Below are 20,726 nucleotides of genomic sequence, written 5' to 3'. Positions count from 1 at the left end.
CAGTGGCCACCACTTGCTCTTCGAAGTGCGCCGGCGCCGTGAGCATCTCGCTGCTGTCCCGGATTCTGGTTCGGATTTGGGTTCGGACTCGCATGCTCCGAGTGAGACAACCGACTGTCGGAGGCGCTGGCGCTTTTGCATTTACTTTTCACTTTCAGTTTGTCGAGAACTGTTTGTCTGAACGCCCCCAAGAAAACGCCGAGCGGAGCAAAAAGCGGGACGCAGTTTGGGCCAAGTTTTTTGTGGCCCCGTGCGTGCAGAAAAGTCTGAGAAAAGTGTCAGAAAATTAGTTTTTCCAAAAAGAGACAAGGGGCCAGCATCGAATTTCCCGGATCGAAAGCGTGGAAAATGTACGCGCAGTAGTGCGGAAAATGTGCGGCTAACGAAAGGAGGAGCGGAGGAGGTGGGAAAAGTGTAAGAGGCGACAAGTGTAAAATGCAATAAACCGAAAGGCGTGCGTATGTATGTGTAAACACTTTTCCCCAATTTCCCAGCGAAATGCGGGCAGATGATGGACAAAAGTCAACAGGAGTATTAAAACACCGTAAAGCAATTGTTTAATCAAACATCAGCGAAAGCAGATTGCCTGCCCAGAAAATCCATAAAAAATGAGAGATTTTTCCTGTCTGTCTCTCTTGTCCATGTGTGTGTGTGTGTGTGTGGGAGTGTGTTTCTCAGTGTGCGTGTTTGTGTGGCAATATTCGTTTGCTTTTTTGATTTGTGAAAATGTGTGTATCCGCGAATGTTGCCGTTGTTGTTCTTGTTGTTGTTGCTGTGGCGCTCGTTCTCTCTGCAACAACAACAGCCGTAAAAAATAACAGAAAACCAGAGGGAAAATAATAGTGGAAAATACACATCCAGTTCGAACCGCCCATGTCCTTGCCATGCGGTTAGCTCATTTTAAAACACGCTTTTTAATTGCACCTTATGGCGTGCCTGCAGCCCAACAACAAGTTGTTGTTTCTGCATAGTTGGCCTATTTAAATCGACCATCGCCTCCAAACCCCCCTCTCCCCACACGCACCGCCCACTCAGGATATTAATTTGACCAGCGGGCCAGCGAAAATAGAGAAACAACATAACACGTTAAAAAAGCGTTAGGCACACAAAATATATAACGGTCGGTCCCACGAAAGTGAAGGTCGTCTGTAGGAGAGAAAGAGAGAGCGAGGCAGCCAGGAGCAAACAGGACACTGGGAAAAATCAAGCATTGCTTTCCGATATTTCTTAAAAAATTCATTCAATTAAAACAAAATAAAAATATCTTTACTGTTAGGCAGATTGTAGTGCTCTCATTTACATTTTATTAACATACAAACATAGTTCTTTTTAGAAATTTCTCTCATTCAAACAATTACAATAGAATCATTTAATATTAGGATAAAGTCCGTGTAAAAATATTATTTTTTAAGGCGACATAAGCACCTGTTTTGATGTATTTTCTTATCTTATTTCTTATCTTATAAATAAGCCCAATATTTCTAAATGTTAAAGTAGGCTTATTATCCCGGACTTGAATTTAAATTGAACAATGATTTTCCCCATATTAATGAGAATAATAATGAAGATATAAAATATATGTACATATGTACTATCCTTTTGGCCAGTGCAGCTGCAGTCCATTTGTTGGCGTAAATGTGCGAAAAATCCTTGGCTTGGTTTTTGGCGCAACAACAAAGCTGCACTAATACCAGCATCACCGATGCAAGCACACACACACACAAAGGCTTTATCTCTCTTCTATGTGTGTGTGTGTTTCTTTGATGACGCGCTTAATGCAGCAGAGGCAGCGCAGTTGCAGCGCAGCTGCCGCGCATCCAGTAGTTGTTGTTTTGTTATCATTGGTTTAAAATTACATTTTTATTGCAGCTTAATGCACGTGGACACCACGTAGTGCGGTTCTTTTCTTACTTCACCTCAATTTGATGGGATTGATTTTTAATAGAAAGTAATGCTTTTGGCCTTAAAGATCTTATTAGTAATAATCAGAAATACGGAACATCTTTTGTTTCGAACGAAATTTATTTTGCTACCCGTGGTTGTATCTCTGTACATATATCTCTTATACCCCAATAAGCACATATAGTACACAATCCCGTACGTGGTCACAGTTGTACGCGTATTTATACGCAGATATAATCACATTTTACGCATGGAAAGGCTTAGCGGGCCTACATAAATTACGCCATTGGCCTCATCAGACCAACCAAAAACCCACCCACAGCTGTTGGCCACAGCACCCACCCAGTGCGACCCAGGATTTAGCTTTTTGGGCCACTTGCACGTCCACTGGTCGCCCCGCATCACCGCATCCCGCTGAACCGCTCCTGGTGTCCTGCTTGCCATGGCCATCAGGACGAAAGTTTTTCGGTGCTAGTGGTGGTGGATTCGCTACATTGCAGCTCTTCCAGCTGACGATGTTGGCCAACTGATAAGCACGACTCTATAAAGTTTTAATGTCCTTTGCAATTAATGCGAACAACGGCGGAACAACTTCCAAGTTTGATCCTTTGCACATCCCGATTCGCAACATTTTGTTATATTATGTAAGCTATGGATGTGAGAAAAAGAGAAAACTAAAAGTAGTATTCACTTATAATATGTTTTAAGTATAATGTACAAATTACACAATAAAAGGTTATAAACAAAGTACCAAGTGTAAAAAGGAAGTATTTATCAATTTTAAATTGTAATTCATATACTTTGAAATTTTATAATATATGTATAATATAATATATATATGTATATATTTCATTTCAAAGTATGAATTGTTTCCTTTTTGATTGAGTTTTTTCAAGTGCACGTGCCATTGGGTTTCCCAATTTCCAGCAATCCTTGCTCCATCTTGTTGGCTGCCCAGATTTGTTTCGGAACATGCAATTTAAATAATAAATCACCTTGTAATCGAATTGTTGTCGACGCATTCGGCCTTTTCTTGTATTGTCCTCTGGCACAACATGACGTATGAGCAATGCTTGAATTAATAATACGTATACGCAGTGTGTTGCGGCTCCATAAAAATTAATATGCGCAGGATGCTGAAAGCTGGTCAATATTTTTCTTGCCAATGCAAACAAATGTTGTTGAAATTATTTTACTCCGTTTCCAAATTGAGATGATTTTAATTGGCCATGCATCAGTTGGCGAATAATTGAATGCATTTAATGCATGCCTTTGTTTGAATTTATAGCCAACATCGCGATGTTTATGATTCAATTAAAAATTGATGCTTTTTAAATAATTATTGCAATTAGCTATTAAGATATGTGAGTGATTTTCTGTGCAAATGCAAATTTAATCCGAATAATTGCTTTCAAAAGCAACAAATTTGATTATGATTCGATGTTTTATAATTATTATAATAATAATATAAACATAATTAGCTTAGATACATCTGCTGACCCAAAATGCAGTGCACTCTGTGTGTGGGATCAATATTGCAGCAGAGATATTTATAGAGCTCTGATGATTGAAAATAAATCGTGTATAAAACCGATTTAATTTCCATGGGGGGCAAAAGGCGCCACTAATGCGAATTAGTTTCTTTGAAATGCTTGCCAAGTAGACACCTTACTCGAGGAGACACCTTCAATTGGGCTCCTAGTGGGAAGATACATAAGACCCTACTTAAGCGCGGCGACACACTCACGGGCAAAAGTGAAAAGTACAAGGAAAATTATAAAATCTTCACTGGGCCCAGAGACAAATGGCGAAATGTTTTTTGATGTTGGGCCGACGGCGAGGGCAAGGGACCTCCTCCTACCCAAACCCAAATTCAAACCCGAATCCGAACCAATCCCAGTCCGGATCCATCCCAGAGCCTAAGCCGAACGCTGGCCCGAAACCGAAACCGAGACCCACATCCTAAGCCCGTATCCAAAACCCAAGGGTCCTATGAGCAGGCGCAGAGAAAGTGAGACTCTCACCCACTCTCCCTTTCTCTCGTTCTCTCACGCTTCTCTGCTCAGTTGTACATATTTCTCATTTTTCATTAAGCCGATGAAACAAATTTGAAAAGAACGAAAAAACTACTTGTAAACAAATGAAAATCAACGCGGGGAAATGTGGGAAATTCGAAGCAGTTGGGAAAACGCCGAGTATTTTTGGTCCGGTCAGGAGGTTGTTGTTGTGATGCCTCAAAAATAGCACCAAACAACAACACACACAACTAAACACGTAAACAATGTTAACTTATTGTCAATAAAAATACAAAACTGAAATGCCCACCAGGCTATAAAATTGCTTTTATGATCTGGAAACGCTTTCATTTCTTTTTGATTCGCATTTTGCCTCAAAGTTGCAGTTGTGCCCGTCGATCTCCACTTCCCCCCCTCGATTTTCGGGAAAATGACTTCCGCTTTGAGAGGGCTAAAAAGAGAAAGCAAAAGTCGAGCCGCCATAATAAGGCGGGCCCACGCAATGGGCGCGATGGAAAATTCACAGGATTTCCGTAGATTTCCCGTGTGCTCCGCACATTAATGCCTAACTAGCATTTGGGGCCACCAATTTTGAATGGAACGGTCTCGAGGGCCGAGTGGGTGGTCTGGTCCGCCTGCCCGTTTGTACTTTATAATAAACAAAAACAAATAATAAACATTAAAAAAACGGGCCGTCAGGAAACACAAACAGGGGCGGAAAAAAAAACGAATGCGATGGCTGTGATGCTGATATGCCCTGAAAGCAACATTAATAGATAATGATTGTGGAGGCTGCGAGGTGTAAATTGATATGGTTATTCCCATGCTGAAGGTCAGAAAAGTATGCTATATTTATGCTTATGGTGGTACCTTTATATATAGAAGAAATCTTAAATTATTATTATTTGCTAAAACAAAATCATTAATTTTGTTAAATTGTTCTAAGAATTATCATACACTATCATATCCTTTAAAGTTTCATTATGAATTTTGTTTTAAAGGAACCCATTTTATTGTTTTCAATGGAAAATCTGATTCGATATATCTTCTCATTGCTAAAAAATATATATTTATATCATTAATTATGTAAATTGACCTTTCGCACAAAGAAGTTCTTAGACCGAAATTGATTGATGGCTAAAAATCTGCTGGGAGTTCATTTCGCTCACCTTTCCATTCAGTGCGAATCCGAAATTTTCTGATTGAAATGTTTATAATGCATGTCACAGTTCAAAACCAAGTCCGAATACTCCCACTCGAATGAAAACTGAAAAAGTCTCACATTGTTGGTTGTAGGGAACAAGGTATGGATGGATGGATGAATGGATGGATGGACAGATGGGTGAATGGATGAATGGATGGATGGATGGATCCACATCATTATGACCAGAGATGAGAGATGCTTTGTTGCCACTGCTGTTGTTCTGTTTTTGGGGCATTTGCACCCCCACCCCCGCGGAAAAGTGAAACCTTGAGACGAACTGTAACTAAAAGCAGCCAACTAACTGGCAAATAATTAGGCAGCCCCGCGCCACGCAAAACTAAAATAAACTATGCAAATAATTAATGGAGGCACAGGGTGGGACGACTAAGTATAATAGGGACATGTGGCGCCTTTGTTTCGCCAGCAGCCGGAAGTCGCATTCAGCAGCCCCGGTTTGGCGCCAAGGTGTTTTCCACCGGACAGCCGGACGGGTCACCACCACCCACCACCCGCCACCCCACCGACCTTGCCACCTCGTTTGCTGTTTGACAATTTATTCTGGCCACCGAACAGGCTGATCCTGCCGCTGGATTGCCTGATGGCGATTTTGAAGCTATCCTTGAATCGCCCAACGACACCCAGACATCATCATCAACGTCAGCAGTGGGCGGTGGGTGGTGGGGGGTGGGAGGTGTTAGGTGGGTGTGGGGCGGATCAGGAGAGCAAAGCAAACGGCATTGATTAATTTCCATTTCGCACAATGCGAGCTACAAAAGCAAGGTCAACGACAAGAGACACACTATGAGAAAAGATGAAATAACACTGTTCAACATAAGAACTTTTTACATTTGATCATTTCTAAGGAAAATCAATAACAAAAAACAGGTTAACATGTCTATAAAAATAGGTAACAGTTAATGAAAAATATTTTCAAGTGATTTCCTTTTATATTTCGATTCAATTGACTCCTTTCTTTGTATAGTTTAAAATTTAATGTTAAGAATTATTTTATCAAAATTATTGCTATTATCCATACATATTTTGAATGGCTTAAATGTGACATATGAAATATTAAAAATATTGTTAAATTATATAAAAATTTAAAAACACATTACACATAATACAAAAGCAATTACCAAAATCATGTTTTTTTATCCCAATTTTATCTCTCGACTTTGTAATTTTTTCCAGTGTACGTCTTTGAAGAGTAATAACGTCAATATATAGAGGAAAATTGTTGATAGGATAATGCGGCATTAAAACATTAAGGCCTGACACTCAGCTGGGTTTCAAAAAGTGCTGGTGTGTGTGTGTGTTGTGGGTGGTAGTGGGTGCTTCTGTAGGGCGTGTGTTTTGTGGGAGTGGCAAGCAAGGTTGAATCTGTCGGTTTGTTTGACTCTTCAACGTTTAATGGGCGCAAAATTTGTTTGCTTATTGTGTGATGTGATGCACTGCACTGTGGTCCAGAATTCGATTTTTTTGGCATAAAGTCTAAAAATTGAGCTACAGACTTGAAACTTTGTACATTTTGTTGTTAAATCACAAATAGTTTGCACAGAAAATTTGAAGTCTGTGCGACCACGCCCTCTCTTGCCTCCCATATTAACTACTGGTATGACTCAGGAGTCAACGAAATATAATTTTTTTTTTTTTTTTTTTTAAAGTCGTGTATATTGTTGTTTTAAAAATAATCGCCCTCTTCTTTTTCTAGTTCTACATTTTAAATTTCCGAATCTGAACTCGAATCAGAATCAGATTGTGAATCCAATATTTTGTCTCATGGATCAGGTTTAAAATTATACTGTATTTCCAAAAGACTTATTACTGCCTTCGGAAGTGGTTTTTCCTATTTTTTCTCTCTCTTTCTTTTAAACTAATTGTTGATAATAGTGGGTCCGAGTTATCAATCGCTCTGTGGAAAATATCACTCATCCTATTGATCCGACTATTTTTCCTTGCATGTGATAGTCGATCCCTTTTGTAAAGCTTATTCCGGGCTTCACTCGTATTTTCAGTTTCCTTTTTAATCTTTCTCCTGCATTTTGGTAAGATAAGTTTCGGCGTCCCATTTGCTTCGGCGTCGTGGAGTTTTCAAAATCTCTAACAAGAATAGTTTTCTTTGTCGCCATCCACTTGGTATGTTTGGAAATAAATCGGTCTAGTTATCTGTTACACTCGGGCAGTTTTTTTTTAATAAATAATTCAAAATTTTCTTTTTTTTTGTCAATATCTTCTGTCTGTTTCGCTTCCTGATTATTGTTGTTGATTGCGGAATAAACGTAATCTGAAACATAACTTATTTGCCTATTGTTACGCCTCCAAATGTCCAGGAGGTCGCTATGTCTGAACTCAAAATTGCCTATATAAAATCAAATTTTTAAGAAAACGAGCAAAAATGGGCAAAAGATATTACTTTACCGTGAAATACAATAGTTAAAGGTACAAACTGACGTTTTTAACTTTTGTCAGAAATTGTCAGAAAATTAGTTATACTCCACGAAACACAGGGGACACGTTAGAATTTTCTGTTAAAATACACATAAATTGGATGTCACACAACATAAAAACAGTACAACTATACATATATTACCTAAATAAGTTAAAAACATCATACCTTGGCATTTATTTTCCATATTTTACTATAATTTTTGGATGCGTATTAACGATCATACCACATGCAAAAGTAAGCAAGTAATTTTTCGGAAATTGCATTCTCTCAATCAGCTTTTTAACACTTCAACTTTAAAAGCTCATAAAACGATTTAGTGAAGCTTTCGGTCAATTTTGTTTTTGGTTTTTATTTATATGATCAATTTTCTATTAGAAAATAATTGCTAGAGGACGATATATTGACATAAAAATTTAGACTTTATGCCAAAAAAAACGAATTCTGGACCATAGTGCACTGGGTGAACTGAGCTTACTTGTTTTGGTTTCTACTACTATTCATTTGAAGCTTTTACTGTATAAGAATAAATTATTGACATTTTATATCCTTTTTATACATTACTATAACAGTTCAAACAATGCGTCGCTGCCATCAATCAAAATAAGACCCTAATATCTATTTTGCATGTACTGCATGCAAATACTAGTACTTATGATTTAAGGCGAACCCAGTTGATCCTAGTCCCATTCTCATTTATCACTTGAGCTAACCTTGTCTAACCTTAGCCTTCAACTATCGACAACATTTTGGTGACCGTGTCGTGTCGCACTGGTTTCCATTCAGCAAACTAATAACTCCTAATGGCTATTGTTATGGCAACGCCGAATGACAAACGCCACATCCACTTTAACCCGAAACACCTTCAACTTTTCTTTCTTCAAGAGTCATTAGTAACCAAGTAAGCAAGGAAAACTTTGTGAAATAAACTAGTTCAGTTAATACTACAAAATGTAACTACAACACAGAAAATTTCTCTTATTTAGTATTCAATTTATAATATAATTGTGGAACTCCCTATTATTTTGGCTGTATTAAAATATAGTAGTAAATTGAAGAATAACCAGCATGATAATTTGTAGGTATAATTTTAGGATATTATGAAACATGCCAATGTGATGTGCCAATATTAAGAAACGTAGCTAGGAGACATTTGAGACTATTTAAAACATATATATTTTTAATCAGTATCAACAGTAGAGTCGAGTCGTGTCCGTTTGTCCATTCCTTCGTTTCTACTCAAACTGGTCTTTTAGTAGTAACTATATCTTCATAATACTTACTCAAAAGTCTTTTATCTATTGAAGATGAGAGTATAATAATACGAATAAATATTCCTTTTGATGGTTTTAGGTTTTATTTTAATCATAGAGCTGTCATAGAAAACTGTCTTATAATAATCGAAAATAAATCTTAGTTCGATATTTCTTCAATTTCCAGTCTATTTTAATAAAGGCGAAATAATGAGTTCCGAAATTTCTGATCATGCAGTGATATAAACGTTTTTTTTTTAAATATAAAACTATTGCAAGGGTATATAAGATTCAATGTGCTTCTCTAATTGTTTTTTGACATTTGTTTTCTTTCATTTTTAAACACCATGTGAGCATTGTTACATAATTTTTATATTAAATCACGCATTTCACAGTTAAAAGGTGCTCTTAAATATGCATCCACTTTTAATTAAGGTGCTTAAAAGAAATAAACCCGCATTTTCTGGCAGTGCAATCGATGTGCTCTTGGCCGGAATTACGTAGCAATGGAGTAACATAGTGCCACAGTAACACAACTAAACACAGAGCCATAAATATTGTATAAATCAAAGAAACACATTATATAGACTTCAAGAGTCATGCCAAGCCATGACATTTATGGAAACAAATGACTTTTTGTCACAGTTCCCAGTTGGGTGGTTAGTTGGGTGGGTGGTTTGTAGCCGCGAAGTGGGCGCAAGGCCAAAGGACAGACAAAAAAACTTTTTGCGTTCTAATTGTTGTTTGGAAAATGACTTGTGGCCCAAGGAAGATTTGCAGGGTGTTTACTGTCCATTGAAATGCACATAAATTTGTTGTGCGACTGGCGAACGGAGCAACAAAGCCACCCACGCATCCCGTCCAATCTTTCGCGTACACTCAAAACGGAATGCAATGGAAAATTCTAAAAGAGATTAAAATTTCAGCATGGCATATAAAAGCTACACTGAAAACAAATAATAATATAAAAAGAAACGCCATAGTATGTCTAGTGTGAATTCATTTAAATCTAGTTCTTGAAATAATTAATTACATTCTAATAGAAAGACCAGTGTTTAAAAACAACCTATTTTATTTGAATGTGGCAACAGTAGTTATCACTATGAATTGCAGTTTACATAGTGACGAAGCGCACTAGAAGAGTGTGCGATGGCTGCGATACGTACGAAAATAAGTGAAAATCTGACTTTATTGTCCTATTATAATAAAAATAGGTTGAGTACAATTTTAGATATTGTATCTGTAAAATCAAATCTTGTCATAAATGTAGATGCCAGAACTGAATGTTGACAATTTAATAATACCCTGTAAAATTATGGGTTTCCTTCAATGTAATATACATTAAAATATGAAAAGTTGTATTTAATGTTGAACTTTTATATTTTTTATAATAATATAATCATTATAATGGTATGGTGACCATTTTCCCACTGTTTCCATCCCAGGCAAGAAGTTCGGGTCCAAACCAGATCCATCCAGACGTGGACAGATGGAAGACCATCCGGTGGTCGTTCACTCCACTGGCTCTGGCCAAAATAATGCTCCCAGCTGCCGGACCCATGCCAGACCCATGGTCCGTCGCTCCCTGCGATTTTGTTTGGCTTGTTTAAATATTTAGACAGAGCGCTGCTCGAAAACGCATTGAATGGCGTTGTCTGTCGATTGCCGTGAATCATTATACATATATACGCAGGGGCGTAGGGGAGTGGTGGGGATAAATTGATAATGTAAACAAGTGAAGCGAGAAATTGAGGAGTGGGCCGATGTGTGGGTGTGTGTGTGTGTAGTTTGTGCTCGGGGGCTGTTCCCCTCAGATTTATGATAATATTTATGCTTTGAGAAAGTCGGGAAAATCCAGCAGACAATACTACGAGTATTTGGGATTCCCCATAAACTTTAGAATTCGATTGAAGTGAATTTCAAACAATTGAATGCATTTAATTTAAATGTGGGCGGTTTTAATTCGATTCAGCGAACCCTAACCGATTGCTTTACTATACACTTGGTCTCTGGGAATTTGCGGGGGATTTAAGGGTAATCTTGGGCATTTGTTTACAACAATTTGGAAAATTTCTGCACAAGCATTCGTCATTAAATAAATATTTTCAAATATGTGTTTAAAAATAGATTATACGAGTTTTTGCATTTCTGTTCTGTCTTTCTGGGAATTTTTATTTACAAAAACATTTATTAAATGGTACTTGCTTTGAAATAGGACACAAACATTTTCACTAGCAACCATTGAAGATATCAAGATATTAGTTGGTCTTAAGTTCAGCAAATAAAGTGCTCAACTTGCAGCAAAAATTTCGGTGTGAGCGTGTTTTGAAAACTTTTCGTAGAATTAAAACCCTCATTGCGACCCCTTTTCCTCCCACAAACTTGTGCTAAAGTGCGGCGAACTTTTTCACTTTCTTGCAGTGCTGCACATCAACACAACTGGAGAACACGAGAAACTTTTCATATCCCCGCAGTGAACGATAAAAGCAAAAGTAGCAGCAGCCACAGCAAAATGACAGCAATAAGTTCAAGCAATAAAACACAGCTAGCCAGAAGTTGCAAACATGCACTCGCAGCACAATAAGGACGGGCGGCGGTCGAAAGCTTTAAAATAGGAGTTAATCACCGGACTCCCCATCCCGCAGAGCGCCCGGCACACCCGGGACACCCCAATAAACTGCCAAATAATATAGGATATTAGCCAGCCGGTGGACGGAACCCAGCGAGGAGCGCAGGAAAGAAGCCCTACTGTCAGCCGGGACACTGAAACATTCCACCCCATAGCATGGCCTCGGTCGCCGCTTGGCTGCCCTTCGCCCGGGCGGCGGCCATCGGGTGGGTGCCGATAGCCACCCACCCACTGCCACCGCCCCCGATGCCCAAGGATCGCCGCAAAACGGACGACGAGAAGCTCCTGATCAACGTCTCCGGGCGGCGCTTCGAGACGTGGCGGAACACCTTGGAGAAGTATCCGGACACCCTTTTAGGTGCGTATACGTAATATAGTACTCAAGGTACTAAAAGGGGTTAAACCCCCTATAAATACAAACTTAGATTTAAAAATAGGAGACCTAGTAATTTACTAAATCCTTTGATTACTAATCCCATACTCATTGGGCGGAAGGTCAAAATTTATAGCCTTAACAATTCTACTTTGTACGTTTTAGAGCCAGCATCATTTTGTTTAATAGTTTATACAGTTTACAGACGATTGGCTGTACAATAAATTATTCACTCTGAATAATAAAAATCCTTTCAGTAAATTCAGGAAAATCGAATAAAAAGTGTTCTTGAAAATGCTTCTCTCTACATATATACAAGGAATTTATTGTTTAACATTTTCATATATGTATCTCTCGCTAAAAAGAACAATTTAATAGTTCCGAAGAACTTTTTCAGATATTTACAAACTCCATTATTCCTATATTACCAACTGTAAACAAACTTTATTAACTTGATAAACCACTACTACCACTTTATAAATTCACACTTATATTGATTACATTCAGGTTCCAATGAAAGGGAGTTCTTCTACGACGAGGACTGCAAAGAGTACTTCTTCGATCGGGACCCGGACATCTTCCGGCACATACTGAACTACTACCGGACGGGCAAGCTGCACTACCCGAAGCACGAATGCCTCACCAGCTACGACGAGGAGCTGGCCTTCTTTGGCATAATGCCGGATGTTATAGGCGACTGCTGCTACGAGGACTACCGGGACCGGAAGCGGGAGAACGCGGAGCGGCTGATGGACGACAAGCTGTCGGAGAACGGGGATCAGAATCTGCAGCAGCTGACCAACATGCGCCAGAAGATGTGGCGAGCCTTCGAGAATCCGCACACGTCGACGAGCGCCCTGGTGTTCTACTATGTTACGGGTTTCTTCATCGCCGTCTCCGTGATGGCCAACGTGGTGGAGACGGTGCCGTGTGGCCACCGGCCGGGCAGAGCGGGAACTCTGCCCTGCGGCGAGCGCTACAAGATCGTCTTCTTCTGCCTGGATACCGCCTGCGTGATGATCTTCACGGCGGAGTACCTACTCCGACTCTTCGCCGCCCCCGATCGCTGCAAGTTCGTGCGCTCGGTGATGAGCATCATCGATGTGGTGGCCATTATGCCGTACTACATCGGCCTCGGGATCACCGACAACGACGACGTGAGCGGTGCTTTCGTCACGCTGCGCGTGTTCCGTGTCTTCCGTATCTTCAAGTTCTCGCGCCACTCGCAAGGACTCCGGATCCTCGGCTACACGCTCAAGTCCTGCGCCAGCGAGCTGGGCTTCCTTGTCTTCTCGCTGGCCATGGCCATTATCATCTTTGCCACCGTCATGTTCTACGCCGAGAAGAACGTCAATGGCACCAACTTCACATCGATTCCGGCGGCCTTCTGGTATACCATCGTCACAATGACGACGCTGGGGTGAGTTTACTCAGAGTGATATAATGTGTGTGTTTTCTTTAGTTTCTTATGCCAATTAAAAGGGCTAGATTTTCCATTACCTTATCTAATCTTATTCTGAAATCTTTCCATCCGTCGCAGATATGGCGACATGGTGCCAGAGACAATAGCTGGCAAAATTGTGGGCGGCGTCTGCTCGCTCAGCGGTGTGCTGGTCATCGCCTTACCTGTACCTGTTATCGTATCGAACTTTAGTAGAATCTATCACCAGAACCAGCGAGCGGACAAGCGCAAGGCGCAGCGGGTAAGGAAAAGGCTATCTGGGGAATCCCAAGGAATCCATCAGTGTCACAGAAACTGCAGACTGGAATTTCCTGTAATTATATTTACGGATTTTGCCAGCAGTTTCTGTGACACTGATATTAAATCGCTGGAAATTTAGCTGGGAGCCAGTGAAATTAATGCATTTTTCCGTGTGCATCCCAACTAAACTACACCCACCACCCACAAATACTCATTATGTGTTATGGCCTTGCAGAAAGCTCGCCTGGCGCGCATCCGCATTGCCAAGGCCTCGTCCGGAGCCGCCTTTGTCAGCAAGAAGAAGGCCGCCGAGGCCCGGTGGGCTGCCCAGGAGTCGGGCATCGAGCTGGATGACAACTATCGGGACGAGGACATCTTCGAGCTGCAGCACCATCACTTGCTGCGATGTCTGGAGAAGACAACGGTGCGTATACGCAATGTGCGAGGCAGCTTTGTCCTTCGCTGTGCAGCTCTATCTCTATCTCTCTGTATACATACTCGTACATGTGATATGCGTATTATTGTCACTCGATTGCGCGCTCAGTGTTTGAACTTATGATTTGAACTTATCATTTCTTACTACCTCTCGAATCACACTCTGTCTCTATACATCTTTCGTTTTTACTCCGTGACAGATGTAGCAACATTTGAACATCTCAGTTGTAGTCAGAAATTGTAAGGTTTGCCACGAGCTCATTAGGAAAGCAATGACAACGGCATCAACGAGAGCGACACCCACAGCCAAAAAAACAACAACGGTGGCGACAGCAAAATCAGCGAGTGGCAGGACGAAGGATATGTTGTTGGGCGTTTTAGAACTGACGTGTCTTCTCATAAATCAAAATAATAGTCAAAAATCGCGGAAAGCCAAGAGAAAAAGAAACTGAACTGAAATGCGAATATTCAGCATCTTTTGTATGTGCATTTGGTTAAGCGTTTTAGTTTTATCGTTTTATTTCAATATGTTTTCTGTACATTATTATGGTATTTATCGTTTTTGTGTGCGATCTGTTGTATCTCGTCCTAAGTTATATGTTCTAAGTTCACCATTTGTGTCATGTTTTTCACACGATCTGAGCCCGAACTGGCTTCGAAAATAAGCAAATATAAAACATAGAAATAAAAAGCAATGAATATCAATGTCTATGCTCTGAAAAAAGACGAATATAAATAAATTCGCCAAAGTAAGTGCTTTCGGTTTGTATTTAAGTTCCGTTCTTTCTTCAATCTTTCTCTATCCCCCTCTCGCTCTCTCTCTATCTACCTTTCTCGTTCTATCTAAACTCGTTCATGTTTACGCGTTGCACTTAATTTTTATGATTTCCAATTTTGAATTTTAATTTCTTCTTTGTTGATTGTCGGTTGTGTTTTTGTTTGATTTCAAATACCCTCTGGCATTAGAAAACGATTCGTGTTGAATGCTATGCGCTGTGTTCTGTTTTAAGTTCCTCGAATAGGTCATTACCGAACAGAATCGGGTCGAACGATATGCGAATGCTCCCCCACATGCTATCAAGAAATTTCCAAAACGCCCATTTAGCCATATGCAATCGATTGCTGTCAACAAAAGGCCAGAAACCATATCAAAATCCAAACATTTTAAATGCCCAATGGGGCTCATCAAGTGAGGCGAAGTATCGGCACGAAGAATTCAAAGTCACTAAGTGGATATGAAAAGCCCATTAAAGCACACAATTTGTAAGGCCTAATTTATCGAGAGCAAATTCCCATTTCATTTAATGGCACAGCATTAACTATTTTTTTATGAGCACAATTCATAATTCATTAAAAATAGTTCTTGGCCAGCTCACTGTGCTATTTTCGAAGACAACAATTTGTTTCAAATTTGGGAAAACAACGCAATTGTTTAAGAAAATAAAAGGGAGGGTAATGGAGTTTTGTAAAGTAAAGCTATGCAATTATAAATACTGCGGTTCTTAAACAAATCTAAATAAATTAATAACTTTCAGAATAATTTCCGCATTAACACCATTTTATTCCCATAAGTGAATAACACCTTTTACTTATATGAACTAAAGTCTTAAATTTACTATATGGTTAATAGAATTGACTAAACTTTTCAGTGATTTCCACTCTGCTTTCATAATCGATTATTATGCACCATTACCATTTTTATTTTGTATGTGTGCTAGCCATAACCATAAGCCATTTCACTTGATGAGCTCTTAAAATCTCTACTAAAAGCAGCAAATCAATAAAATAGCGTTTTGTCATAAATCGAGAATCGGTTAGAAGCGGCCATAAATGTGGTCGCGTTTTGAGCCAAAGTCGCACTCGAATGTCGCTAGCTGGCGCTTGCTTACCATTCGTACCGCTCTGCCACGCCCCCGCCACCGCCCATGCCCTCCGAACCGCCCCCCGCATTTACCGCTCTCGTTCCGCTAAGTGACTGCCCGCCCGCCCGCTGCCCCGCCCCCTGGCTGTTTCGATAAAAAGTTTGTTCTCATAGTGTTTTTGTACAATTGTCATTGCTTAGGAGCCGCAAAAAAAAGAAAAACAAAAAACCAAACAAGAAAATCACCCAATTTCCCATTAACAAATTGTAGCGTTCAAATGTTTATAACTAGAACCCCCCTCCCACCAAACCAGCTTAATGTTTTAATTGTTGTTTAAACTCGAAGGGGCCAAAAACGCTCGCTCTTCCCCTTTCTCCTACTCCCCCCCCCCCCCCCCCCCCCTCGCTCAAGTATTTGTTTATGCGTATGTACTTGAACCCAATTATTATGTCCTGTGTTTTGTGTGTGTGTAAACCCCCGCTCCCCCTCCCAAGATTTCTATATTGTAAAATTGTTGAAAAAAAAAAAGAAAAGAAAAACATTGTACTCTATGTATTCTTCGTTTCTCTTTGTAAAATTCTTCTCTGGCTGTACCTCTCAATGCTCAAAAACCGCAGGATCGAGAATTTGTCGAGTTAGAAATACCGTTTAACGGCCAGCCCAAGAGGCCGGGCTCCCCGTCCCCGATGGCCAGTCCCGCCCACTCGACAAACAGTGCCGCCGGCCTGCTGCAGTCCTGCTGCGGCCGCTGCTGCTCGCAGCGCTACCAGGTAAGCTATACGCCCCGACATACCCTGTACGGGGAGAGAAGTGCGGGAGTTACCGCCGTCCGGCACTCGAGGGGTTGAGTGCCCCCACAGGTGGGTCCAAAGCCGCTTTCCGTAACCCTCCCTCTTTATAAGTACTATATACCGTTTGTGTGTGTTGACTTTGTTGCCTCTGTTGGTCTTGTAATCTTGTAAATTTTCACATCTCACCTACGGAAGAAATAACACATCCTCGAGGATATCACTTGGGGGCATTAGGGAAATTAACATGATTTTGGCGCTCCTAGTCATTAAGCTCTCATTTAAATAAATTCATTTTGATGTACCATAAGTACATAATCATAACAGAACTAATTATATCAGTGCTCCTTTTCCTATGTCAAATATATTGTTTTTTACATACATCAAAAAGTATGCTATGAGTTTTGAATTAAAAATGTAGTAAGGGTGTAGATGTTATGTAGAATGGTACAGTGTAAATATCAGCCAATAGTGCAATCTCTTTTCGAAAATTTTGATTGAAAAATAGTACAAAAAGTGGTGTAAATATAAAATCTTTGATTGCAGTCAAATGTGGATGGCGCTCTTTATTGTATTAAAATGTATATAATAACGAAATTTGATTAAAATATATAACAAGCAATGTCCTTTCCTTCATATATGTTTATATCTTTAAAATCTTTGAATAGAATTAAAAGAAAGGTATTGATTTTAAATATGTATATATCAACCTCCGAACTTTTATTTATCCTTTTTATTAAATTATGAAGACATCTAACTACAGCTAAATCTTAGAATATATAGTCAAATTTCTCAGTGGGCATCCTTAAGAATGTTTTGAGTCTGATAGGAGGCTGGAATCTCTATGCAGCTTCTGTTTTAGTTGTAGGCACATCTGCTATTCTGGAGCTATCATTAATCATGTGAACTCTGACCCCGAGCGGTAAAAGCCTTAATATTAACATTTTCTGGTCTGTTCTCGTTTCTGTTTAGGCCTGCGGCAAGTACATGCCGGCTGCCAGCAATGCTCAGAATAGCCAAAACAATCAGCCCATGGATGGCACCTACCTGGTGGAGGCCTCGTTCTGAGCCGGCGGCAGCAGGTTGGCGCCGAGATGCACATCCTCGGCCAGGGAGGCAGTCACATCCCAATCCAGATCGAGATGATTTACGTTTACGTTTAGTCTAACTTGAAAAGTTTTTAAACTAAATTGAATTCGTTTTGTAGACATGTCGTGTGTGTTTAGTCGCCAAATATAAAATTGATGGACCCGCGGAATAACTGAAGCCGAAATACAACTGTAATCTCTAAAATCTGATTTTCGAGTTTAACGAGCAAAATATTTAGATAAATGCAAGCACTTGCAGACTCAATTGAAAGCAACGCCGAATGTGTAAAGTATGAAGGGCACATTAAAATAAAACAAGTAACAAATGAAGTATGTAAAAGTATGCCCAACCCAGTTTCTGCGGCGGCAAAGTCGGATTTGATTAGCGAGGACCCGTTAATGAAAAAACCCAAATATTAATTATAAAAATATGCAACACTATTTACTTTATTTAGGTGACAAGACAACAACAGCAAACAACAGAAACCGAAGCATTTTAGAGGAATTTACTGTGTATGTTTTAATAACGTGAACATAAAGTAGCATAGCAGGCGAAATAGTTTGAAGAGAGTACTAGAAAGATCTAGCTAATAGGATCTATAACTGACGACAAGGGCAGAGTCCAAAAAACCAATTGAACAAAATCCGAACACAATAAGGAACATTTTAACAGCAAACGATTTGTGTGGCCAGGAAACGAGGAAGGATTAAAAGTTTGCGAGAAAATTATGATGATATTAATACGAATTCGTGTATTTTTTAAGTGGTCCGTAGTTTAGTAGTTATGATCTTCATCCCCTACTCCCCTATTCTTTCTCATCGACAATGATCTATTACCGCATTTGTGTGACAACCTCATTTTCCCCCCTAACAAATTATGTATATGTGTGTACAGCAAAGAGGTTTCAGTTCGTCATTCAAAATTTTCCATCCTTTTTCCGAAGTACTCCAAAATGAACTAATCAAAATCTATTGAAAAACTAAAAATTACAACTTTCTTCCAAGAACTAAGTTAGCGAGATAACTATTTAAATGTATATGTGTGTGTAGGAAAGGCTTTAACGAATTGGAACATTAACTAACTAAATGAACTCTTAGCAAATTCTAACAGAAACTTAAAGTATATTAATTAATTCTAAATTAAAATCAAACATTTAAAATTAGTTCAAGTAAACAACTTAAAAGAAAACAACAACATAAATATGGAGCTTGTATGTATGTATGATAAATTTATTATGATTACTCTAATTATTATTATTAGTCGGCGATGAATACGATAATAGTGTTGCCCATTTGTTTCTAACTCTCTAAGTTGCCTAATAATTTCCCAAAACAAAACAAGCTAAACTAACAAAACTCACAGCTTTTGTTTATCAAAACGAAGTTGTGCATAAAGCGCTTAAGAGGCGATTTATGATTAGATCGGAGATTTGCAAAAACCACATCAAGATAACAAACAAACAAATTTGGTTACTAAAACCAACTCTTGTAGCGATATTCTAAAAGAAAACCAAAACTATCAGATTAACGAAAGTCGGGGTCGAAACCCAAATCCGATGGAGGAAGACGACATTTCTCTTTTGATTTTTAGTGATATGTAATTCGAATTGAGTAACAGCAAAAACAAATACTCTGCCACGGGTCTCTGAGAATGAAAAAGCTAAAGATTAATAATGAATAAAATAAAGAAATCTGTTTACTTCCACCATACATGCGAATACTCCTAACAATTCATCTAGGTTCTATAACGTAGATATTAGGGTGAACCGAGCTGTGGTAAGTTAACAATTTGGGTAAGAAAACAAACAACAAGATTTTGTAAGAACAAGCAAATATGCATAAATACTTGACTTTTTATTTCTTTCTTCTTCATTTTAATATATAATTATTTCAGATTAAAGACTTTATATCATCAAAGAGTATCTTTATAAGGACCTAACTTCACCTGAGCTCCAATACTGAAAGTAAAAGTGAGATAATCTCATATCCAAAATAAGATTTCAGGGCCACCCTACACTGCCAACACATCCATATAGGTACTATATTCAAAAACTCTCTCTCGGAGACAACGCCTATATGAGCTTGTAGGAGAGATCGGAAACCGACCAATCGAATGGCAAAAGTCACGGAAATTCCCACCATACATCATCGGCTATATATCCAAGCCAGAGATCACCCCTATATCTGCTGGAGCTGGCGCTACGGGAGTGTAAGTGGATGCTCAGCCGGTATAATGCCACACGATTCGATGCCAAACGATCGTCTGAGCCACCTTAGCAATTTGCTTTTGGCCCCAGACCGAACGAACAGATGTCGAATTGTGCTTTTGCTTTTTTGCGTCTGCGATAACCGGGCATATGGCCCAAACTAATTTGCATAGTCGTCGTTAGTCATATGCCTATGAGTTGTCGAGATCTGTGAACTTCAACTTGGCAGTGAAAGCAAGATCGCTGCGAGCTGAGCCACGTTCTTGCCAAATAGAAATATTTAGGTACATTTAAATGCTCTTACTGTATACGTTTATTGTTTCCAAATGCTATGCTTTAAGCTGTTTTGTGTAAATATGCCGATATAAAGTTATATTCATTTATAACATATTACTTCGATTTCACTATTTCAATTTAACATGCACCCTTTTTATAGTATTTTACAAACTGAAAGAGAAATATTAAAACTGTTTAAACTGTTTTACAAACTGAAATAGTGTTAGAAAGTGTTATATTTTTGGTTTAAATCGCAATTGTGTACATGTATAGCTGTATTAACCTTTTTATCAAGCTGATCGATTGAATTGTAGATATAAAAACTTATTGCAATCTATTAATTACTATTAATACATATGTATTTGGCTTACTTCACGACTTTATGGTTTTTACAAGTAATTCGATTTTCGAACATTACTTTTCCACACATAGTTCGACAGCCTTAAGAGTAGTTTTCCTCCAAAGTTCCTAACTATGTTGTTGCTATCCGAGCTTTTCAGCTTGCCACCATTCTCTTGATTGCCTGCAAATGATCTTTCATATCGA

General features: G+C 39.1%; 1 protein-coding gene across 4 annotated transcripts; it reads left to right on the top strand.

Annotated features, from left to right (window-relative positions):
• Positions 1-122: 122 nt before the first annotated feature.
• On the top strand, positions 123-19,407 carry LOC6739664 (potassium voltage-gated channel protein Shal). Of its 4 annotated transcripts, none has more exons than XM_039293763.2 (7): positions 123-403; positions 11,242-11,807; positions 12,330-13,242; positions 13,363-13,525; positions 13,760-13,948; positions 16,439-16,591; positions 17,582-19,407. In XM_039293763.2, exons 2-7 carry the CDS (start codon positions 11,606-11,608, stop codon positions 17,675-17,677), a joined length of 1,716 nt encoding a protein of 571 aa, XP_039149697.1. In that variant the 5' UTR covers positions 123-403; positions 11,242-11,605; the 3' UTR covers positions 17,678-19,407. The 4 variants fall into 4 exon arrangements, with proteins under 4 accessions (XP_039149697.1, XP_039149696.1, XP_039149698.1 ...); XM_039293762.2 differs by having other exon boundaries at positions 123-414; XM_039293764.2 differs by lacking the exon at positions 16,439-16,591 and having other exon boundaries at positions 123-414.
• Positions 19,408-20,726: the final 1,319 nt, after the last annotated feature.

The sequence above is a fragment of the Drosophila simulans genome, chromosome 3L (genome assembly GCF_016746395.2).
Source record: "Drosophila simulans strain w501 chromosome 3L, Prin_Dsim_3.1, whole genome shotgun sequence".
Taxonomy (NCBI): Eukaryota; Metazoa; Arthropoda; class Insecta; order Diptera; family Drosophilidae; genus Drosophila; species Drosophila simulans.
This window is presented reverse-complemented; position numbering and strand designations above follow the sequence as displayed.